At 38.9% G+C, this 24,771-nt stretch overlaps 2 protein-coding genes across 8 annotated transcripts; one reads left to right on the forward strand and one right to left on the reverse strand.

Annotated features, from left to right (window-relative positions):
* Positions 1-2,081: 2,081 nt before the first annotated feature.
* LOC306850902 (autism susceptibility gene 2 protein homolog) lies at positions 2,082-16,873 on the forward strand. Of its 5 annotated transcripts, none has more exons than XM_079386856.1 (14): positions 2,110-2,653; positions 3,072-3,110; positions 11,446-11,596; positions 11,688-11,735; positions 11,819-12,033; positions 12,128-12,172; positions 12,761-12,856; positions 13,230-13,301; positions 13,451-13,480; positions 13,592-13,663; positions 13,767-13,902; positions 14,386-14,466; positions 14,558-14,641; positions 14,744-16,760. In XM_079386856.1, the coding sequence occupies exons 5-14, from the start codon at positions 11,989-11,991 to the stop codon at positions 14,974-14,976; spliced, it is 894 nt and encodes a 297-aa protein (XP_079242982.1). In that variant the 5' UTR covers positions 2,110-2,653; positions 3,072-3,110; positions 11,446-11,596; positions 11,688-11,735; positions 11,819-11,988; the 3' UTR covers positions 14,977-16,760. The 5 variants fall into 5 exon arrangements, with proteins under 5 accessions (XP_079242978.1, XP_079242982.1, XP_079242980.1 ...); XM_079386855.1 differs by adding an exon at positions 7,809-7,932 and having other exon boundaries at positions 2,262-2,653; positions 11,446-11,735; positions 11,819-12,012; XM_079386853.1 differs by adding an exon at positions 7,809-7,932 and having other exon boundaries at positions 2,275-2,653; positions 11,446-11,735.
* LOC306850901 (histone H4 transcription factor) lies at positions 16,760-22,126 on the reverse strand. 3 transcript variants are annotated; one of them, XM_079386850.1, is made up of 10 exons: positions 22,024-22,126; positions 21,445-21,601; positions 21,090-21,316; positions 20,249-20,360; positions 20,010-20,162; positions 19,816-19,890; positions 18,912-19,032; positions 18,678-18,816; positions 17,766-17,890; positions 16,760-17,677 (listed from the first exon to the last, which is right to left on the reverse strand). In XM_079386850.1, the coding sequence occupies exons 2-10, from the start codon at positions 21,593-21,595 to the stop codon at positions 17,269-17,271; spliced, it is 1,512 nt and encodes a 503-aa protein (XP_079242976.1). In that variant the 5' UTR covers positions 21,596-21,601; positions 22,024-22,126; the 3' UTR covers positions 16,760-17,268. The 3 variants fall into 3 exon arrangements, with proteins under 3 accessions (XP_079242976.1, XP_079242977.1, XP_079242975.1); XM_079386851.1 differs by having other exon boundaries at positions 16,761-17,677; positions 21,445-21,619; positions 22,024-22,112; XM_079386849.1 differs by having other exon boundaries at positions 16,761-17,677; positions 21,836-22,105.
* Between the last annotated feature and the right edge of the window lie 2,645 nt (positions 22,127-24,771).

The following is a 24,771-nucleotide window of genomic DNA, read 5'->3' on the forward strand; positions in this document are numbered from 1 at the left end:
AGAGAGCCCATCCCTGGTTCAGAGAGGACACTGCATTAGCAACAGACGACATGAGGCTGATGAGTGCAGGAGCTTTCATGTGCCTCCTCCCACGGGGGTGTTGACGCTGCTAATAAATTACGTGATATATCTGTTGTGATAATATCCCGTCTTGCGATTTATCATCTCGCCGTGCCCTTTTCCCACTGACATTCACAACCCTTCTGTCCGACGAAGAGCTTTGCGATTGGCTGACCTCGCCAAGAATTCCACAACACGGTATGCATGACATTCACATTTACAGTGGGTACGGAAAGTATTCAGACCCCCTTAAATTTTTCACTCTTTGTTATATTGCAGCCATTTGCTAAAATCAAGTTCATTTTTTTTGACAGAAAAACACAGAATTGTTGACATTTTTGGAGATTTATTAAAAAAGAAAAACTGAAATATCACATGGTCCTAAGTATTCAGACCCTTTGCTCAGTATTTAGTAGAAGCACCCTTTTGATCTAATACAGCCATGAGTCTTTTTGGGAAAGATGCAACAAGTTTTTCACACCTGGATTTGGGGATCCTCTGCCATTCCTCCTTGCAGATCCTCTCCAGTTCTGTCAGGTTGGATGGTAAACGTTGGTGGACAGCCATTTTTAGGTCTCTCCGGAGATGCTCAATTGGGTTTAAGTCAGGGCTCTGGCTGGGCCATTCAAGAACAGTCACGGAGTTGTTGTGAAGCCACTCCTTCATTATTTTAGCTGTGTGCTTGGGGTCATTGTCTTGTTGGAAGGTAAACCTTCGGCCCAGTCTGCGGTCCTGAGCACTCTGGAGAAGGTTTTCATCCACGATATCCCTGTACTTGGCCGCATTCATCTTTCCCTCGATTGCAACCAGTCGTCCTGTCCCTGCAGCTGAAAAACACCCCCACAGCATGATGCTGCCACCACCATGCTTCACTGTTGGGACTGTATTGGACAGGTGATGAGCAGTGCCTGGTTTTCTCCACACATACTGCTTAGAATTAAGGCCAAAAAGTTCTATCTTGGTCTCATCAGACCAGAGAATCTGATTTCTCACCATCTTGTGGTCCTTCAGGTGTTTTTTTGTGTGTTGCACTAAGGAGAGGCTTCCATCGGGCCACTCTGCCATAAAGCCCCGACTGGTGGAGGGCTGCAGTGATGGTTGACTTTCTACAACTTTCTCCCATCTCCCGACTGCATCTCTGGAGGTCAGCCACGGTGATCTTTGGGTTCTTCTTTACCTCTCTCACCAAGGCTCTTCTCCCCCGATAGCTCAGTTTGGCCGGACGGTCAGCTCTAAGAAGGGTTCTGGTCGTCCCAAATATCATCCATTTAAGGATTATGGAGGCCACTGTGCTCTTAGGAACCTTAAGTGCAGCAGAATTTTTTTTTGTAACCTTGGCCAGATCTGTGCCTTGCCACAATTCTGTCTCTGAGCTCTTCAGGCAGTTCCTTTGACCTCATGATTCTCATTTGCTCTGACATGCACTGTGAGCTGTAAGGTCTTATATAGACAGGTGTGTAGCTTTCCTAATCAAGTCCAGTCAGTATAATCAAACACAGCTGGACTCAAATGAAGGTGTAGAACCATCTCAAGGATGATCCGAAGAAATGGACAGCACCGGAGTTAAATATATGAGTGTCACAGCAAAGGGTCTGAATACTTAGGACAATGTGATATTTCAGTTTTTCTTTTTTAATAAATCTGCAAAAATGTCAACAATTCTGTGTTTTTCTGTCAATATGGGGTACTGTGTGTACATTAATGAGGAAAAAAATGAACTTAAATGATTTTAGCAAATGGCTGCAATATAACAAAGAGTGAAAAATTTAAGGGGGTGTGAATACTTTCCGTAAACACTGTATGTGATACGTTTATAATAAGCTGTGACAGGTACAAATGCAACCTCCGCATTAAATCATATCATCCTTTCCTCACCCTACAAACGAAGTGGGGTGGCATACCAGCACAGAAGCATTAATTGGAGCCGACACATCACCCAATAAGAGTGAAGTCTGGAAGCGTCTCATCAGCATTCTGAACCCGTCGCCTGTCCCCTCTGGTTATTCTGGGCCTGTAATTAAGAGGATGGCCATAATCACTAGACTGTCTGTACGTACGTGTTGAGCAGAGAGGAGGAGAGTGTTGTAATTGTTCTGCCGCCGGGGTGCCGCTCTCAGGGCTGAGGAGGGAGGTGTGGGAGGCGGTGGGAGTTTCTGCTGAGGGAGGGATCACAGGAATGCACGATTCGCTACTGAGGGAGCATTCTTGAGCCGAGCTGAGTGCAGCCGGACACGCTCTGGAAAGGATCTCAAACCTGCTTTGAGTGGATTTGCGCTTAATCTGTTGATGGTGAAGGAGCTCAGAGCCTCACGTTTACGGTGTTTGGAGGATTTTACTGGATACTGGTTCAGTCTCTGGAAAGGATTGGTTCAGGATGTTCAATATCATACATGCCCTGATATTCAAAGGGTAAAAACAAAAAAATTGTCAGAGCTCTATAGATTTTGGAGGGACCTATACATGTAAGGAAACAACTTTTTAACACTTTTGTGTTCTGATACTGGAGTGACTGTACTCTGAAAAGCATTGGATAGTTGAAAATAAATTGGCAGTATTTTGGATTACATTGAGAATCGCTTCATTGGGACATTGGGTAAGTGCTTCTCAAAAAAATCGAATAAAATGCAAAGATCTGGTCTAATTTAAGATTTGGATTTGGGTTGGTTGTGTCTGCTGTGCATTTAGATACTACTGCGAAAGTGAGACATGCCTAGAGAGAAATGGATATTTTACACCAATAATTCTTGAAATTTCCTGGTTATGAAATATTCTTGAAAATAATTGATTACCAATTTTACTAAATTTTAGATATTATCCATGTGTTTGTTTCATGTTTTGAAGCATGAAAAAATGATTATTTTTAGTAGCCTACATTTCCTTTGAAAGCATTGGGTCTTTAAAAGAGTGAAGCTGCTTGTCAGGTTTTGCAGTGGTGAAACAGTGTCCTCTTGTGGTTAACACTTTTGTGATGGCTAATGCAGAATTTTTACTGAAACTTATTAATATTGCAGGTTGCTCTGACAAACAGATATTCCCTCCTCCAAATGCAGGTATGTAAACATCACATTTCATAACATCGCCATTACTAAAATATCCCTTCATCAGCGTTGTGTTTATTTGTCTCCCCATATGAGAATTCATGAGCAGGCATTATATCTCACACCTCTTGATAGGTTTGATAGATAGACTCAATTATCCAATGATAGTGTCACACATCACTCCCTATTCCAATGAGAGAGAAACGTTAAATCGCTAATGGCCATTTTTTGCCTACTTTGACTATTAAGCTTGTTATATATTCTCAGATTTGGACATTAGGTGCAGCTCATGACTTTTTCTTTTTCCAAGGTTAAGAACGTTCTCATATTTCAAACATCACATTTCCATTCTGTAATATGATGAATTACGAAAACAAAACATTTGCAAGACACTTTATACTTGCATTGGGCAGATGGCATGATGAGAAATCCTCTGGATTGAGTACAAGGATGTAAAACACAATATCCTTAGAGCCAATTAGCATCTTGATAATTTAGGAGGTGGGTGCGTCCAGGCCAAGTACGTGCTGGTAATCTTCCACTTAATTGGATAGAGGGTCAGTCACTCCACAGCCAGCCAGCCTGGCCAGAAACACTGTAGCCTTGCTGATTTATTTAACAAGACATTCTCAGTCATGCATTTATTTTTGTTGGCACACTTACACATTTAAATCATGAAACATTCTTGAAAACTTGTGTCACTCATCGCCATTTACTTCATGCAGTTTTTGCTTCTTAAGCATGTTGAAATCAAATCAGAGGCACTTCAGAACTTAACCAGATTACTTTCATAGAGTCACCAGCAATAGTTAATGGAATTTACGTCTTTATATTAGAGCGGTTGCTTTGGCGGCTCCTGTCTGGCACATTTGTCAGCATGGGCCAAGGTCTGTTCACTACCACTGGGCTGGAGTTTCACCGGGCCGATGGGTCAGACTGCTGCTACGTACAGAGATCCAAATGTGCAATAACATTGTGTTTTAGCACAGCTTTTAAAAGAACTTCCATTTTGTCAAATCTGATTGGCTGTCTAAGATAACAGAAGGATGTGAACACGTAGTGCAGCAATGTTTTGAGAAGCCTATTAAAGCTTAAGCCATCTTAATGTAATTGAGTTAAAGGACGCTTGTCTCAATCATAGGGGGATTATATAGCTTTCAGGGTCTGTTTTATTTCTCAGCTGCCAAATTCTTCTCGGAATTGAGTTTTTAATTAGACATTACCTCCTTGAATGACACATCATATTCCTAATCCATTTTTAGAGGCAACAATACAGTTCTGATGGCATTTTTTAACTGAATGTTTGTCTGGATATAGGTGATTATTCAATTAGGGTCAGTGAAAAACATTAAAACCTTTATCATCTGGAATTTGGGATGTGTGATGTGAATTTTTATTGTGTATGATAAATTGTGTGGTAATGAAGCAGCGACATTCAATTTTAACAAAAAATATAGAATAATCAGTGGAAATGCAAAAAAAAAAAAAAAATAGCAGTTGATTAACTTAATAAATAAATAAAATAATTCTTTAATTTCTCAAATATTAAACAATTTGGTAATGATACGTAAAAAAACAGCTGAAAAGTATTATTGACATTTTATTGACATTTATGATCTTCAAATTGCCATCTTTCTGTGTGATGTGATCCCAAATCTGTCATTTTAAATTTGTATAAATTGTCAATATAATATTCTTTTGAAAATTCTATTCATCAAATATCACAGATTTGTTTTTTTTTTTTTTTTTTTTTTTTTTAATCGCAGTTTCCACAAACTGTTTCATAACATTAGTAATAATAAGAAATGTTTCTTGAGCAGCAAATGGGCATATTAGAATGAAGACTGCAGGTTATGACTGTAGAAAATGTAACATTGCCAGCACAGGAACAAATTACATATTAAAATACATTGGAAAAGAAAACGCCTATTTTAAATTGTAATAATATTTCACAATATTTACTTGTATTTTCGATCAAATTAATGCAGCATTGTTGAGCAGAAGAGACTTCTTTTAAAAACATTACAAAATCTTACTGACCCCAAACTTCTGAAGAGTAGTGTAAATTAAAAAGCTTATAAAATTATAATATTCAGTTTTTATGCATTTTTTCTTTAATATTATAATTTCCCTCACTGAAGAATCCCCCATAAAACACTAGACTATGTTTGACCTTCTGTTGTTATGGTTGTGTGTTGTTAATGCTAATACGAGCAGGCTCGCCGAGGAGCTGTGTAATCTTTTCGCCCAACACTCGGCTGTCAAAAGTTGACAGCTTCCCTCAGCACTCACAGCCGTAACGTGTTTCTGCCAGGAATAACTGAACCGCTATTCACAGAGCTGTCTTTGCTTCAGCCCACGGATTTGGCCAATGTGCAGTGACTGGCCTGGATAGAGAGTTTTTCACGTTCCTGCGATGCTTGTTAAGGCTGTGTTAAGATTATATGCTATCTAGGGTCCAGAATGCATTTCACAGGCATGATCACTTTCAAAGTAGAAGTGAAACTATTCAAGGCCGTAGTATAATCTGTTCATCCCCTGTCCGTTGCAGACATAGGTATACATGCTAGTACAACGAAGTCTGTGAGATAGGCAGTCAGAACAGAGTTGGCATTGTTCGCGGGGTAACCCTAGCCGGGACAGGCCCAAGCATGGGGGTATAGTGTATAGCCGAGATCGGCGCTGTTGAGAGATCAGCGAGACAGCTGACTGTTTGGAGCTTTCAGCACAACTCAAATGAACACTTTGACTATCCAACTTTAGCGCTCACTTTGCCCCCAGCTCTCACACACGTTACAGCTGTGACTGACCGCTGCGATAAGGCTCACAACGAGCCCTTTATCATCAGTGAAGTCGCCTGTTATATAGCTGAGGATCTGAGTCTCTAGCGTCCTTCACGCCGCTGATTGTGTTACTGGCGCTCCAGGGGCTCGGTTTCTCAGAAATGGGAGGTACAACACATCCCACAGGCAGCAGGAGACATTGTGTGCATGGTCGGCCTACATCCTCATCACTAATCCCAGACTGAACGAAACCTGAGCGCTGAATAATGAAACAGGTCTACACTGAGCACCACCGCCTATTGTACGGACTGTGGGAGAACGCACTCATTTTGCTCACAGCAATTTATATATATCCCTAGCCTGTGTCCTGAACTGGCCTTTTTCATCATCCTTTGGGAAGGGATTACGTTATAATAACAAGAGATGACGTCCTCAAATACGGCTTGATTGTGTCATATGCTGTATATGGCTTATGAAATGAGGTTTTGGAAGAGGAATTGCACTTTTGTACAAGCTGTTTGGATTTGAAGCTTTAAAACTGAGGAGACATGCAGGAGGGGGTGGATATGTTTACTGCAAAGATATTATATACTGTATAATTCAAGTTATCCCAGAGGAAAACTCTTTCGTAGGTCATGAGAAGTAATGGACATCTCAGTTACATTCCATCTAAGAATAGAGATTCCATCTCTTAGATGTTAATTAAAAATAAATAAATAAATACAATTTCTGACAGAGTAAACTTATATGGGTAATATAAGTTTAATAGCTGCTGAAAATTCAACTCAACCATCACAGGAGTTATTTTAAATTGTAAAAATATTTGACAATATTACTGTTTTTACTGCGTGCAGACTTTGAATATGAAAGTAGGAATTTACACACTGTTGATTGTTACGATATTTATATTTAACAAAAAAAGACTAAAAATAAATACTACTTTGCAGTAGTTCGTCATAAATTATAGTTTCTTTAACATCTGTGTTTTCGGACCTTATATATATATATATATATATATATATATATATATATATATATATATATATATATATATATATATATATATATATATATATAGAGAGAAATAGTTTTTACTATAAACAATTATATTATAGATATATATTAAGATATATATATTATATATATTAGACAGAATATATATTAAATTTAAAATATTGTGTGTGTGTGTGTATATATATATATATATATATATATATATATATATATATATATATATATATATAAATAATAAAATATTTTTACAATGTGAAAATTTTGATGAGAAAACTTTAAAAATGGTGTTTTGATTGTTTTGATTTGAACTTATGAAACGTGTTAGATTATCAAAGTCTTTTCTAACCCATTTTAATGTTTTGCTATAATAGGGAAGACATTTACTAATAAATAAAGAGTTGTCCCCTCAATAAACTACTAATTTGCTGCTTATTAATAGTTAGTAAGGCAGTTGTTAAGTTTAGGTATGGGGTAGGATTTAGAGAATAAGAATGTAAGAATTGGTCATATAGAATAATGCATTAATATGTGCTTTATAAGAACTAATAAACAACCAATGTGCATTGGTGCATGTAATATGCATGCAGCTATTTAATAGAACTGGTTCTTAAAATAAAGTGTTACCAAATACTGTAACAAAAAAACTTAAAAATAAATAAATAGCTGTGACCTGCACAAATTACTGATTTGATCCATAAAAATCACAGTAAGCATGAAAATCCTGTGCATACCACCCAGTTGCCTTTCTGCTTTGATGTATTAACTGGAAAAGAGAGAGAGGGAGAGAGAGCACCGCCATAAAGGAAGTGTTCGCTTAGTCTGCGTGATACCCAACACCACAGACTGTGATCCTGCAGACAGACTGGCAAGTTGAGAATACAGAGAGATACTGTTCCCCTGTGTCTCATTCAAGAGCTGTTGAACGCCTGCTGAACGCTGTACCAGAGACGGCTCTCTAAACCTGCCAGATTACAGCCTGGTCCGACTGGAACGACTCATTTCTAGTGGATTCCTACACAATTCAGGGGTGTGGAGAGGTAGGAGCTTTTTTTAGCTGTTTTCAGTTGATGACTAATCCTGAATGTAGAAGTTTGAGTGTTTATTTTAACACATTTCAATGATACAAACCCACACAGATGAAATCCAACCACACAGTGCTCAAAGATTGTTGAAGTGTCAGAGAGGTGCAGCCGAACAGATGCACCTTAGCTGAGTGGGCTTCATTCACAGCGAGCTAAAAACCATGTGGGAACCTGTCAGCACACAAGAACAACTGTTTCTCAGTTTGAGTCATTTGCCAACTGTGCCCTAGCAATAACGCACACGGCCCTCGATGCCACCGGATGATTTATGAGACGTCTCCCGCCATCTGCGAGCGCAAAACCGCAGAGGGACGGCTAGGGTAAACACGCTCATGATTCGAAGATTATGAGGAGTTTTTAGGAGGGCTTACCTGCGCTCCGCCTGAGCCGCGCTTGTCTACTTTTGTATGCACACAAAGCTCCCTCCAACTGCTCCTTCACGAGATTAAGAGCTTTCCCCTGGCACTCTGTCAAGGACAAAATTTAAAGAACACGAGTGTTTAACCTCCAGCTAATCTTGTCTTTGTGAGAATGAAGGGATTAGACCATTCGTTTCTGCATGCCTGGAAGGGTTAGGCCAGTAATGGGCTTGATGAATGACAAAAATGGCTCGGGGAAGGGAGCTGCCAACTGACACAGGAAGACAAATTCGCTGGTGGCCTGACAGCTCCAAAAAGAGCTTATCTTAATTCCTGACCTGCATCAAAATAGAGCATTACCATGCCATGACACTAATTGAAAACAAGCAGTTTAAGCGAAACCAGTCTATAAACACGAGCCAAATGTTTTCATTTCTTGGTTATTGCGGCGTCTGATGGAAGGGTACACCAGCACATGCTGTTCTTTGATTAAACGGGATGCAAATTAGATTTAAACACCAGCACCATTATGAGGGTCTATTAAGGACTCTGTGTGCTTATTATTTAGCTTTATTAGTCTGTAGCTATTAAGTTGTGCCATGCGGCCTGTACCACTCATTACGGACTTGTCTGTTTTCCTCCCTTGAGACTTATGCGTTCATCACATTACAGATCTGGAAGTTTATGAAGTATTGCGTTCTTGGGATTCAGGTTTGGTTCGTTTCTCCACGCACGTTTACTGTTCCCAACGTTTGAATGACCCCTGCGGCTGTGTCATCCTATTCAATACAAACAGCTCATCACAAGGGATTTGGAGCTCAGCTCAGGCGAATAAGTTGCTCCTTGTGTTTCCCTCCTCCGTGGACCCCTGGTGTTCGCGAAAGGAGGTCTACCCCTCGGAGAAGCTAACAATCCATTATGGGGCTCTCAAAAGACCTTTCACTATAGATACAGCAGTACTGGAGAAAAGGCCCAAATTGACAGCTCTACACAAGAGATTTACTGCTTTGCTTTATGTGCATGAGTGCTGTTCAAAAGGAGGTAATTGCAGGTTGTATAGATGGGCCAATCCCTAAGGGATTTCACCCCTTCATCACATTTGCATTCACTATTAGCACCCCCCGGCAGGGACCAGTAAATGTCACGGTGAAACCGGCGTCACCAATGGTACGGCAGTGCGTGAAAAGGCTAATGTTGTAAAAATAGAGATATCCTACTCTTTATTTATTTTTTTACAAGATCTTCTTCCCTCATTTTGTTTCATTTTGAACTGTTATCTTTGTTTTAGCACAGTTTCGGGGTGGTAAGGTTTTTTTAAAATGTTTTTGAATGAAGTCTCTTAATGAAGTGCTCACTAAAGTAAAAACAGTGCTATTGTGAAATATCATTACAACTTAAAATAACTTTTTTGTTGTTGTTTTTTTAAAATGGTATTTTATTCCTGTGATGTTACGCTGAATTTTCAGCATCATTACTCCAGTCTTCAGTGTCACATGATCCTTCAGAAATTATTCTAATATGCCGATTTGGTGCCCAAGAAACATTTATTATTATAAGTTAACTACTTAACACTTAATTAATTACTTAATTTTTCAGGATTCTTTAATGAACATTGTTCAAAAGAACAGTATTTAATTGAAAAATCACTTTTGATCAGTTCATGGCACTATTACTGAAAAAAGTATTTCAAAAAATCTTACTGGCCCTAAACATTTGAGTGGTGTTCCGTGAGTGGTATTGTATGTTAATTTGTCAGATTTTTGGTTAGTAGCCTACTACAGTATTACCTAGTTAATGCAGTTTCATCATTGCTCATAAATGTGTGAAGTAATAGTAGTCCAAAAATGCTTATTAATATCGGTGTGAAATGTAACCCATTTTTTCCCCCATAATGTGACATTTATAACAGAAACATGAGAAGTTAATTGAAATATTTAAATAAGGAGTTGAGTGCAAAAGTTGGGTTCCAGGAGTTAAAGGGTTAGTTCACCCCAAAATGAAAATTCTGTCATTAATTACACACCCTCGTTTCGTTCCAAACCCGTAACACCTTTGTTCATCTTCGGAACACAAATTAAGATGTTTTTGATGAAATCGGAGAGCTCTCAGACCCTCCATAGACAGCAACACAACTGAAATGTTCCCAGGTCCAGAAACATGGTAAGGACATCAGTAAAACAGTCCATGTGACATCAGTGGCTCAACTTCAGTTTTGCGACGCTACGAGAATACTTTTTTTGTGCAAAGAAAACAAAAATAACAATTTAATCAACCATTCTTCTCCCCCGAGTTACGTCTTCCGCCATTTTGGAGAGTACCTCAGAACGTATTTTACGTAATCAGCGTTGTTTTCGCTTAGGGGAAAGCTTGCGTATGTGTGGTTGTGATAAAATGGTGGACGACGTAACTCGGGGGTTATATATCATAAATTATATGATTTTTGTTTTCTTTGGGAAAAAAAAAAAAAAAAAGTATTCTCGTAGCGTCGCAAAACTGAAGTTGAGCCACTGATGTCACATGGACTGTTTTACCGATGTCCTTACTATGTTTCTGGACCTGGGAACATTTCAGTTGTGTTGCTGTCTATGGAGGGTCTGAGAGCGATTTCATCAGAAATATCTTAATTTGTGTTCCGAAAGATTAACGAGGGTACGAGTTTGGAACGACATGAGGGTGAGTAATTAATGACAGGATTTTCATTTTGGGGTGAACTATCCCTTTAAAATTGCATTCATTTTTTTCCATAGGGGAATTTTTTATTTTAATAATATTTAAATTTTTTCATCTTTATTAATTTTTACAGACCTACCATGAGCTGTACATGCAAATGTATAGTATATCATTTAATTAAACCCATCAAAAATATTTACTAAGTAATCAAACAAACAATATTTACATTTTAAATGATAAAACTAGCAAAACTTGTCCTGGCTTTATATTTAGGGACCATAATTTTACAGATTGAAGTGGGCACAGAGTGTAGCATTATGACTGAGTTTTCCCGGGCAAGCAATGTAATCTTGTTGTACTCATTGTTTGGTAAGATGGATTCTCTAATTATCTGGCCTAGTATGCCATGTGTTGACTCTGTATTTTTATTGACCTGCAGGTCTTGCTGATGCTGCTAATACCACAAATGCGAAAGCCGAAAACAACTAGCAAAATGCCACAAGGAGGAGACATTTAGAACCCAAGAAAGACTGAAGGAAAACTGAAGGAACAAGCTGTTTGCTGTTTGTCACTTTTGTGCATCAGCACAAGTAAAGAAGAGCATAGTAATCATCCCCCTCTCTAAACACCTCAACATGTTTGCCCCAACGACAGCCCTGCCTCCTTCTCCCCTCTTAGCAGGAAGTGCTCTGCCAGTGCCCAGCACGCCAGCAACAGCTCCCTACACAGGTACAACAGCACCATACGGACTGAAAAAATAAATCACATATCCGCTAGCTGTACTCTGATTTGCTCTGTCGTGTGCCCACTAGATCATGACCTACTGCGGCAAGAGTTAAACTCTCGCTTCCTGGCCTCCCAGACTGTTGATCGAGGAGGCGCTCTAGCTCCCCCGGCCTACCTGCGCACAGAGTTCCACCAGCACCAGCACACACACCAACACACACATCAGCACACCTTCACTCCATTCCCCCATTCCATCATGCCCAGCCCAGCAGCACCACTGGTGCGTACCCCTGCCAAACAAGTGAGGAGAAATACTCTTAATCAATGCTCATAATAATCAATGTTTTGAGCTGAAATTATACCAATTGCAATGTAATTTTTCTCTTCTCTTGCAGTTTGATAAATACCCCGCTAAAGTGGACACCTTCCATAGACACAATGTAAGTTATAGCTTGTGCACATCATGGCCAGTGATTTGAGTTGCATGCTTCTTTTACTCATCCATCTCATTCATCCTGTTTCCACCATTGAATTGAAAAAAAAGGTAATTGTGACTTTTTCACAATTCAAGGTGAGTTCAAATTATGAGATATAAACTTGTGAGAAAAAAGTGAGAATTCAGAGTCGCAATTACTGTTTTTATTTGTAATTATGTAGAGGAAAAAAAACTGAATTGTGGAATGTGAACTCAGAATTCTGAGTTTCTCACAATTTTGGCTTTTTTCCTCTTAAAAAAAACATAGTCGACATACAGTCCTGTTGCGCTACGGGTGTCCCCACGAGATCCCGCCCCCCTTTTCTCTCTCCTACTTCGCTCCCTGTCAGCTCTGATCTGTCCTATCATAATAAAGGTGAAAATGCCAAAAATAAATCTTAAAAAAAAAAAAAAATTCAGTAATGTACTTAAATAGGGTACATTTTGATTTCACTTTGAAGGCCAGAAACAGAAATGCTTTTGTGTCCTAAATCACCATGAACACACTTTTGTTTCCTGACATTAATGACATTTTTCTGCTGTTTCCCTACAGTTGGTCCCGTCCTATCCATCAGTAATGACTGGAATACCTCCTATGGTTCCACCTGCTGGACCATTCAGCTCTCTCCAGGGAGCTTTTCAGCCCAAGGTTTGCCTGCCAATCTGTCTCTTAGCTTTCTGTTTTGTTGAAACACAGCATTCTTAAAAGGCCTTGACGACGCTAAAGGAAGCCTGTGAATAACTTGATATTTCTTGAGTTGAGATGACCTCCCACAAAGAAAGAAAAAAAAAAAGTCTTGTGATTTTCTATAGTTTTCAGATGAGATTCTGCAAAGTGTTTATTTTCAGACCCACATTTGCAAAGCCTGTTTTTAAAGGCCAGTAAATGCTGGACTAGCCACACTTATATAATTACTTGTATAAAAGAGAATGTGTGCTGTGGAAGAACAGGGCATGATTCATGATCATGTTACTAATTTAATTGAATATAGACGCAGTATTCACAAATTTTGTATTTGCAGGCTTCCAACCCACTAGATGTGGTGTCAAGACCAGGATCTGTACCACACCAACTTTTACAGAAGGACTCCAGAGTAAGTTTCCATTTACCATCAATTGCAAGGCTTCTCTAATGGGTCAACATCTGAGCCATACACGTTCATGTGTCTCATTACATATTTACAGCTGTTCTGTCTATCACTGAAGAAATATAACAAGGATAAAATAATGTGTTTTTTTTTAGCTTCTTGACCCCATGTGTCCTAAACCAAAGGTAAGGTTTACATGTGATTATTCAACTCCTTTTTTTTAACCTATTAATTCAAAATTCACAATCACAATTATTTACCCATCATTCATTGTTTTGTTTTTTCATATTCCTCAGAAACCTGGGAAGTGGTGTGCAATGCATGTCCACATTGCATGGCAAGTTTACCATCATCAGCAAAAAATTAAGGTAAGTGCAAAAAAATAATTGTTCTTTTTCAAGATGTGGAGTATATCTAATTTTGGACAAGTAATCTGTAATTAATGTAACTTTTCTATTCCTGGGGTTACAGAAGCAGATGCAGATTGAGCCACATAAATTAGACTTTGGGTTTAAGACCGAGTTTCTGAATCGATCGCCTGGCTCGAGCTTCATGGGACTGCAGCCACGTGATTTACCCCGTCCCGCCACCATCCTCTCTAATGCAGGTACAAATTACAGCATGGATCAATTCCACACTAGTTACTGTAATTTAACTAAATGGGATGTTCCTGGATCACCAAGTTGTTGGTCCTGGAACAACATCCCATCAACCAATTAGATTATAGGGTTATGGATTAACACTAGGTGCATTCTTATCAAACTGCTACTACCCATTGATTTTAGGGTAGTCCAGTCCTCCTGCTAGAGGGGCAGTGTCTTATAGAGTTCAGCTCCAACCATAATTAAACACACCTGAACTAGCTAATTAAAGATTTCAGGATTACTTCCAGGTATTTTAGGGCAGGTTGGAGCTATATTCTGCAGGATGTTGGCGCTTAAGAAACAGGACTGGAGTAGCGTTAGGTACTGCCAGTGTCAACATGAATGAATCCCCATGATCTCAGTTAAGAAGTGTCCTGTGATTTTTATAAGTAATTGTCTGACAGAAACAGGACTGTGCTCACCAGTATCTACATATGTCTTGTTAGGTCCCACACACCCTTCAGTTTCGCCCTATGGACCCTTACCACATAACCCAAACAATCTCCACAGTGTAATCCCCCATCATGGTAAGATTACATCGGACTTCAAAATTGAATTCATATTAGATCAACATTACTCCTCAAATTCTAAACTTGCGTATTTCTTGTTATTGTGTAGAGTCTCTTAATAAGCCACTCACCTTTGGAGGCCTGAGTACACTGAGTTCATCTGCCTTTGGAGGACTAGGAAACCCATCACTAAGTAAGGATATCTTTTATCCTGACGTGAAAGGATCTGCTTTTGCTGTAAGTTAAAAACGCAGTCTTCCTCTGACTGATGATAATTACTCTCGGGAATTCACAGCACCAAATGCAGCGCATGCGACTAAAGATGGTAAAACGGTGCCAACTTCAAGTGGACAACTGGAGACCTGGAACAGATTGCACCAGACACCCTCATCCTTCCCAACGCCCCCTCTGTGTCCAAGGCCTTCTGAAACCGAGAGAGCTCTCTCCATACCGGACAGAACAGCGATTAAGAGAGATTCCCTAGACAACAAAGATGACAAGGAACGGTACGTACCACCAATTTTGTGATTCCAAGATCGAGAAGATCTTGACAGAATCCTATCCGTTATCATTCACTTCAATGACAGTTGCTCAGTCAGCATGACATGTGCATCCCCGAAAGTTTGTGACCAGGTTGCTGCCATATTTGCTAAATGGGCACTTAGTTCTGGAAAGATTTTCAAATTGGGTAGCTCCAAGGAGTCCTACACTAGCCGAGCAACTGTTATTGAACAGTTGGGAATGCTAACAGATTGCTTTCTGCAGTTATGTAGACCTCCTTGATGTGTTTCAGGAGCCAACTTCCTAAGCCAGGGGTGTCCATTCCTGCTCATGGAAGGCCACTGTCCTGAAGAGTTTAGCTTCAGTTTTAATGAAATGCCTAAACCAGCTAATTAAGATCTTTAGGATTACCTAAGGAACCTCTAGGCAGGTGAGTTTGGGGCAGGTTGGAGATAAACTCTGCAGGACATTGGCCTTTCATGAACAGGATTGGACACCCCTGGTCCGAGATAACCTACCTGATCAAGAATTCTTAGAGTTGACCTCCTGGTCAAGAGTTTAAATAGATAATCATTTATTTCAATCATTGCAGGGAACCAAAAGAGAAATCAAATGGAAGGCATTTGTCCCCCATCAGGAATAGTGCACTGGACAACAAACAACCAACAGAATCCTTCAAAAGTTCCTCTCCTGATGAGCCCAAGGAAGAGGAGCAGGCAAGAGAGAAAACACAAGCCCAAGAGCTTCCGCAACAAACTCGAGAAACTGAGGAGCCAAAACACAAAGAGATCCAAAGTGACAAAAGAGAAAAGGATGTCAAAAGCGAGCAGCAGCAGCCTGCTGAGGACAAGCCAGCAGGAAAAGAGAGTTCATCACCCAAGCAACAGAGAGAGGATCTCAAGCGGCCAAACAGTGATAGCCAACCCTGGGAGCCAGCTGAGAAGAAGATTAGAGTCGAATATGAACCCCATGCCAAGAGCAGCAAGGTGAGAGTGAAGGAGGAGAAGAGAGACGACCAGGACCATGAGGTTACAACACACCAGAAAGTTTTGGAAAAACCATGGCAGGATCCTAGAGGCCCTGCTGTTAACCCATCACCTCTTTCAACTCTTCCTTTGCCAATAGGAATCCCAACTGGCCACCCTTGTCTTGACAGGACTAGGCTCGTCTCACCTTTTCTGGGAATGGGTCCATTACCTGGAGCCGAAAGGCTGCCTTACTCGGCTCAACACTGGGAGTCTATGCGGAATGTTTACAGAGGTTTAGATCTTCCTCGTAGGGACTCCTTAGGAAAGGACTTCTTAATAAGAACCGACCCCCTGCAACGTGCCATGATGGGGCACCCTGCTTACCCACGAGAGCCATTTCTGCAGTCTATGGCATTGGAGCAAAGGAGTCAACTGGAGGAACGGCAGCGTATGGCCTTCCTGAGAGAAGAAAGTGAGCGTAGCCGCCTGTTGGCTATGCATCATACTGCACTGGATCCTCACTTACCACCTCCAGGACTCCTCGCGGCGGCTTACCCCAGCACAGGGCTCCCACATTACACATCGCTCAGTAGGACTCTACCTGCTGCTTATCTACATGCCCAACCACACCCGCTTTTTCCAATGCTGGCAGCACGGCCAGGGTCTCCGAGACGGATGACCCCTCTCATAGACAGACCTGTTTTGCACCCACAGAGACACTGAGACTCGGTGAGCTGACGGACTTATGTATATCAAGCACTTCATGTGAAATAATGTGTAGTCCAAATGTACAGTGGTGGAAATGATTTTTTGGGTCAAAAAAAATTATTAAAATGACTTCTGAAAAAAAAAAAACCTTTACTTGTTCTTTTTGAATGTTAACAATATATTTGAAACTAAAGCACTTTAAAAAATACACAACTATTTACAACTATAACAAGGCAACAATGGAACCATAATACAGCACAATATGCAAAATATTCAACAAGTATCAACAAATAAATTAGATTTTACCTACTTACCTTGGCTCAAAATGTAATCTTAATAAAGGCAAAAATCAATGTTTTAAAATGCAGAGCTAAACATATCAAAGGTAAAATTTATGTAAAATAAAATAGTGCAAACAGTCAGAGTGCTACATGGAGAACAAAAAAGTACAAATATGTATTAGACACCTGAGATCATGTAAAACCCCAAAAAATGCTTAAAAAAAACATTAGCCTCTAAACTTTGCATATTAGTTAATAAAAACATTGATCTAATTGAAAATGTTTAATCTATGGAGGTTAAACAGGTTGTGTATTCTTACACAGGTTATCTCTGATAAGAACCACATTTGATAGTTATGAGATTACACCACATCCATGCCTAGACCTCTAGCCACTGCAGCCAGAGCTCTAACAGCCCCTGATGGCTCACCAGGTTGGGCCACTTCCTCTGGATCCCCACTGACCTCAGTCACCGTGTTCAGCACGCAATACACAGACGTTTCATCGCCTTTTAATCCACTGCTGTCAGTTCCATCCAAGAGCTCTGAGGTCGAAGAAGATGAGGAAGGAGAAGAGGGTGAGGAAGAATGTTGGGGAGTGCTATTGCTGCTGTCAGGATACAGCAGGGATTCCTTGGAGTGACTGATTGATCCAGAGACCTTGCGAGGGGTGCGTTTTTCAGCCATGTTTTTGATCACCTCTTCCGTAACCTCTACAGTCTCAAAACGCACCATGTTGAGCCGCAGATACCCATCCTCATCCTTCTTGTACCTGTTCAACAAGCAATTTTTAGTACATGAAGGCAAAGTAATAGCTCAGAAGCAACTAATTACATTTTAAGATACTAGTAATTGCATACCTAAAACGGGAATGTCCAGATGGCCATTTGAGTTGATGCTTCTTTCGAAGGTGGAGGGTGAGTGTGTAACACCAAGAGAAGGTCTTGTCACAAAGGTGACACTTATACCTTGGAACCATGTTGTCCTGTTGCAGACAGTTTTCATACATGTTATTTTATGACATTACTAACAGCTAACTAAATTTTATTTTTTTTAAAGTCATTACTCAAAATAAACTGTTCTAAGATTTACATATATTTATATAACTCATACTAATTGTCAGTCAACATTTTTAGTTAAACTTGATCTACTAAAACAACTCAAATTGAAATAAAAATTCATTTAAAAGTACAGATATTTATATACAATTTAAACAAATACATTTTTTTTTTTTACTTAAAATACTAACTACAACAGTTTACCAACTCCACGACACCAATAAAACACCTTTACTACGTGTAAATAAAAATACAAATATTTTTGTGTGTGTAATAGGCAGTTTACACAATTGGACACATCAACACTAATATGAAAAATGTAAAAAAAAAAAAATATATATATATATATATATATATTTCTTTTTTTTATAATGTAAAAAATATATATATATAAATGAAAAAGTTTTAAAAAAATGCAAAGCTCATTATTAAAGGAATTTAATCAGTAAAAAAGTTTTTGATTTGAGCTGTACGAGTGCATAAACATGAAATTAAAACAATGTCTTATGTGTTGCTGAAATGATTCAGTCTTTGCACAGACAAGATCAACAAACAATTCTATCACACTAGTTTCATACTTCAGTATAGATGTGTCAGAATTATTTTCTGTAATAATCAACGTTCAGGCTCAAATGCTATGAGTACAGCTCAACTCAAAAACGTTCCTGTAAATATGAATCGTGGCTGAGGTTACAGCACCCTCTGCTGGCTGACCTCGTGTACTCGTTTATAGTGCTGGTTCATGGTGTGGGCCATGCGTGAAGAGTATCCACAGCCCTCTACTGTGCAGTGGTATGCTGCTCCCTCATTGTGAGTTTCCATGTGTCTCCGCAAATCATGCTGGTTCTTGAAGCTAAAAGTAAGGAGATAAACCATTAAATGTAAGCAATATATTGTTCATTACTTCACTGAGTGTATGTGGACAGTGCGCAAACTCTCTGCAGGCACCTGCTCTCACAGAAGTCACACGGGAAGGGCCTCTCATCGCAGTGACGGAATTTGATATGGATCTTCAAGGTGGAAAGGGATGTGCATGTCATGTCACAGAGAGGACATTTTATATGATTCACTGCAAAAAAAGAAAGAAGAAACTGAGATATCGTTATAGTTGTAAAAGAGACTTAATATTCAGTAACATTATGAATTTGAATGCACTGACACTACTGAATGAGAACAAAACTAAACTAAGCTGAATAAAGACTATTAATACTGCTATTTTCAATCTGGTTTATAAAGCAATATTGTTTTTTATGTGTATCTTCAGTATTTTCAATACTTGCTTTGTATTCATTACTGAGGAAGTTCAGCAGTTTTTTGTTTGTTCGTTTTGCTGTTTGTCCGTTTTTTCTTTCTGTATTTAACAAAACTTTAAAACCATAAATAAAACAATAAAAAGTATACTGTTATTACTGTGCTGCTTTGAAACGATTTGTACTGAAAGCAGTATATAAATAAATATGAGTCAACATGGCATAAAGCATCTATAAAGAACAATACTGTTTTTCAGAAGATGTCATTCTTTTAAAAAGCATACTAAATTTAGGGATGCATCAGATTCTGGCTAATAATCATAATCTGATAATTATGTTCATGCTATGGCAGATATAAAAATTCCATACTATTTTGCCTAAATAAATAAAGAATATAGAATATAACTTTATATTTCTACAAATGAATTTAGAATTATAGCATTATAATGTACAATGTAAATTATATAATATAATGTAAATGTAAAATCAGGAAATGAGCATGCATAATTTAATATCCAATAAACTTAAATCTCCGATATGGTATTGATATATTGTGTAACCCAATCTCAAAAGTTTAAATTACATATCAAAATTTAACTCACCATGCTGACGAACATGGTCTCTCAGCAGCCTCTCGTTGGCAAATGCTTTATCACAATGTCCACATGTAAGAGAATCTGCAATAAAACATATTTATAGAACAAATACAGCCTTAGAGACATTTAATGGACATTCTTAAACATCAGTGTTGCTGTACTGTCAGTGAGTGAAGAGAAACTATTTGAAATAAACTGACCTTCTGGTTCTGCTTGTCTCTGGATATGGTCAAAGAACTTGGTATTGCTGGAGAACATACAGCCGCAGGTGGGGCAAGCGACCAGCCGCTCCTGTGTATGACTGCGCAGATGCTCACGTAGGCGGTACTTGATTTTAAAAAAAGCATCACAGCCTGCAAAAAAAGCAAAAGCATTTCACAGAGGAACTGCTATTATAAAGACTGGTGAAAAACATTCCTGTTTTGCAGAAGGCGCCTACCTGACCAGCTGCAGAAGAGAGCCTGCTGTCGATCAGGAAGCGGCTGGAGCTCAGTGCAGTGTGCGTGCATGTCAACATGACGGTAGAACCACTCAGGGTTATTAAAGGAACTCTGATAAAGCAAAAAACCACACAAGCTCATTACATAATGTCTATTTTAAAGGATTATCTCAAACTAAAATTTGCTGAAAATTTACTCAGTTAATCTAAGATGTAGATATTTTTGCTTCTTCATCGGAACAGATTTGGAGAAATTTAGAGTATTACATAATTTGCTCACCAATGGTTCCTTTGTAGTGAATGGGTGCCGTCAAAAATAACAAATTCATCTTTGATTTAAAACCACCAGTTCTGGCCAAATTACCTGTCCATAATCCATAATAACATTTCCAGCAGTGGAAAAAGTCCATGCCCTGTTGTTCTTTCAAATCAAACTCCACTGACATATCTATTTGTTTAGAACTGTTTTAGCTTGTAAACAGTGCTTAATCCGTGGATATTACTTGAATAAATTCCAGACAAGACCAGCTTTTTCACTCGAGAAATCAATATTATAGATAGAGGATTTGATGGGTTGGAGTCATGTGGATTACTGTGATGTTTTAATCAGCTGTTTGGACTCTCATTCTGATGGCACCCATTCACTGCAGAGGATCCACTGGTGAAAAAGTGATGTAATGCTACATTTATAATGCTACAAATCTGTTCCTACGTAAAAACAAACTCACCTACATCTTGCATGGCATGAGGGCAAGTACTACGTATATTTTCAGCAAATGTTTACTTTTTCAAAATTAAAAAAGTCAAAGTAAAATAGAAATCAACATGCTACAATACTAACATCACAGTGCTGCCACTGACAGACGAACCCCTCAGAGACATCCGGGACTAGACTGCTGCTGTGAAGATCCTGAGTGCAACTAGGCAGATCAGGGTGGGATTCAAGGAGCTGAGTCCCAATGTATTTCAGCTTGCTGTGGAAGATGTGGAAATGGGCATGAGCGATCAGCTCACTTTGGCTTCCCATCGCCAGGAACTCACAGCCCCTCCATAGACACGGATAATCCTCTATAACAGACACAACCATCTTAATTTATGCACTGCCCACTATTTACATCAAATTTATATGTTGCCACAGACATTGCATTAAAGATCTGCCTTATTCGTCTACTTATGCGTGCATTACAATATCCTACCCAGTTCCTCCATGGCATCTCCTTCCCCAAGATGCTCCTTCAGATGTAGAGACATATGATCACTCAACTCCTCCATGCTTTGGCTCTTGAAAGTGCATGATGCCCACTCGCATGCCACCACTATTTTAGAGACATTTCTTCTTTTGGCCATCTTAACCTTTGAGAAAGCATACAACTACATAAATAAGACTTCTGAATACTGAGGATATTGCATTTGGCAATGACAACCCTCTAAACGTGTCTTTGAACCCTGCTCGTGCGATGTAAACATTAACCGGTAATCTAAACAAGGTTGAGTGCTGGTTGTTTACTTCACCATACACAAGTTCACAAATCTCAAAACAATACCCTGATACTGCCAGAGAGGTTATGAACGATTAAATCCACTTACTCTGATGTTAAAGAGTCAGCTGCTTTGAGGATTACTTGCTAGTTCAGTTTTATTAACTGGTCGAGGCTCAGAAGGGCGCGCACACATTCAGGCATTAATGTAAAATAAAATTCATATAGTCTTAAAACATATCGAGTAACTGGGCTCTGTTCTGTCAAACTGCTTCGCTATTTGGGAAATTAAATTACCTAAAACTTCATGAACGCTGAGCGGATGAGGAGCCAGACAGGAACGCGGGTAATTTGTTTGTTTGGGAGGATGGAGAAGGTCGTGACGTGGTTTCCGTGTCACAGACAAAATAAAAGCCTGCCTGAAACTTTCTGCCGACATGGCAAATTTCAGAAAGAGGAAAGTAAATATAGTTTTACAACTGTGTGGAAGTGAATTTATAATATATTTGAATGCCTATGGGACAGAACAAGAAGAAACATATATTATACAGTTATTAGGCTAGTATTATTGGAGCTCGTGAACATAAAATGAAATTATCTACTTTTGTTATTGGTATTATGTTAACATAAATATAATCAATAGTTGTAATTTTATTGGTTTTATTTAAGACTGTTTCAAAATAGAAAAACAAGTGGGGGAAATGCACTCAAAATAGCAGCACGCCCAATAACCACTGGAGGGCACATGAGGACATGTTTTCAAATATTCAAACAATGGATGATAAGGGAAGGCTTTTCATCATAATCCCACAATCCTCATTCAAAAATTATAAGATTTAAGAATGTGACATTTTTACGCTGTTCTCTGACTTTAGAGCTGGGATGTTGTACATTTAAATGAGTTAGCTATACATGAACAGTTTAATTTATGCTTTTCACATTTTTACTAGAAAGCTACATTGTCCCATATTGTTCATTTTCACTATACCACACCCAAACAGTATTCGTGCAGGAACTTGAATTAGCCAGCACTATGCAGAGCCTGAGACTTGAATTATTTATTGAATTTTGTGAGTCGCTGCTGGGAGTCCACTGCATCTGCAATGGGTTTTTTTCTCTCTGACATTGAAGGCCAGCAGCACCACCATCCAGAATTGTGTGATGAAAGTGTAAGATGCTTCTAGTTTTATTAATAGCATTACATATATGAGTTTATTTTGTCTCCTTAAAAAATCTTGTGGATAAGTTTTTCTCTAGTATGCTTCATTCATATCTAAAAAAGGCTCTCAAGTCAAATAACCCATTTTTCAGAACTAAAACAAACCAAAAACAATACAAAAATTAAACAAAAATGTAATATAGCCTATATTTCCTGTTCCATTCATTTTCTATTGAGAACTTGGTGCCAACATCAACCTTGATGCCATATCATTCAATGTAAGCATGCAGACATGCACACTGGGTTTCATGTTTAATAGGGACTTCCCATAGACATAAAGATTTTTATACTGTATAAACTGTATATTCTAGTATATTCTATTCCTAACCAACACAAACCACACTGAAAACTTGATGCATTTTTACAAAAATATCAGGTTTTGCTATCCTTGTGGGGAAATTGTGTTCCCACAACATACCTAACCACACACACGATAGATAGATAGATAGATAGATAGATAGATAGATAGATAGATAGATAGATAGATAGATAGATAGATAGATAGATAGATAGATAGATAGATAGATAGATAGATAGATAGATAGATGTTTTATCAAAAGATGTGTTGCACGAGGCCATTTTCTATTGATGTCTTGAGAATGATCAACCTCAAATGTTCAAAGTAACACATCACCAATGTATTGCTTTAATGATTTTAATCCATTTCATTCAATGCAAGCTCACAACACAAGCACATCACACTTAGAATTACCACTTGGACATCTGATGGCCCTATGTTGCTCAATATACAGGCACTACTGTTATGGAAAGCATAGCTTGAGGATAGCACCTAGAATGGTGTGCACAGCACGTGTAGGACAACCCAGGAGGAGCTTGGGACCAAGAGGCTGTAGATTTATTCTGAGAGGGCTCTCACCCCTCCAGACCAGATCGGGTCAGAATGATGATTAACATACAGATGACAATGAAGGGCATGCTTCTGTCTGTCAATCACATGGACCTCAGCTGTATGCTTAGCAGCATTCTTCCCAAATCAATCATCCATCTTACAGCATATGCAAGGAATGCAGGCAGTTTTAGGTTTACATCAGCAAATTCTCTTATTACGTAGCATGATGCATATGAGAGCACATCTGAACGTTGCTTTATTGAGAGCAGAGCAAGCTAAGCATAAATAGGTATCCACAGCATAATGCTCTACACTACAAGGTAACAATAACACTTTAAGAGAGACCATGCCTCAGTTTGTTTAAAACTGACTGGCACTGGTGTCGAAAGAACTGAAATACTCAAGTAAAGCTGGATTGTGTTCATTTGTTAAACATGGTGCTCTTGTGCACTTGTAAGGCTCCTAACTGCTAATTTCAGGTGTCACACAATCTTTAAACATGCAGTTTGAGATGTTAAGACATTCTTGTGTTCGTTGTTGATTGTTTGTGAGGAATACAACATTGTTATAATCCAACTGTGTGGTGATCTTAGTGTTTGAGCAATGCTATTGGTGCATCTAATTAGAGTGGTCCATACACTTTAAATGAAGTCCATATCACATTAGATTGCTTGAAAGAAAAGACCATTATTGTTAGCAGTAAATATCTTACAATGCAAGATAAAGCAAAAACCTTATCTTATATAATAAGGCATATGGCCATTTGCTCAGAGGCAGCATGCAACAAGGATTCGTGAATCATCTTTGCCACAGAGAAAGCTACTGATGTATATGGAAAGGGAGCAGACGCAGGGCAAAAGCAAAGATAGATTCATTATAGAATGGACAGTGGCCACACACTCAAGAAGACAAATCAAGCAGACAAGCCTTGATCCACTACAATATGTAGATAAAGACACCATCAGAGTCGGGCCGT

This window comes from Barbus barbus (genome assembly GCF_936440315.1).
Source record: "Barbus barbus genome assembly, chromosome: 31".
Lineage (NCBI taxonomy): Eukaryota > Metazoa > Chordata > Actinopteri > Cypriniformes > Cyprinidae > Barbus > Barbus barbus.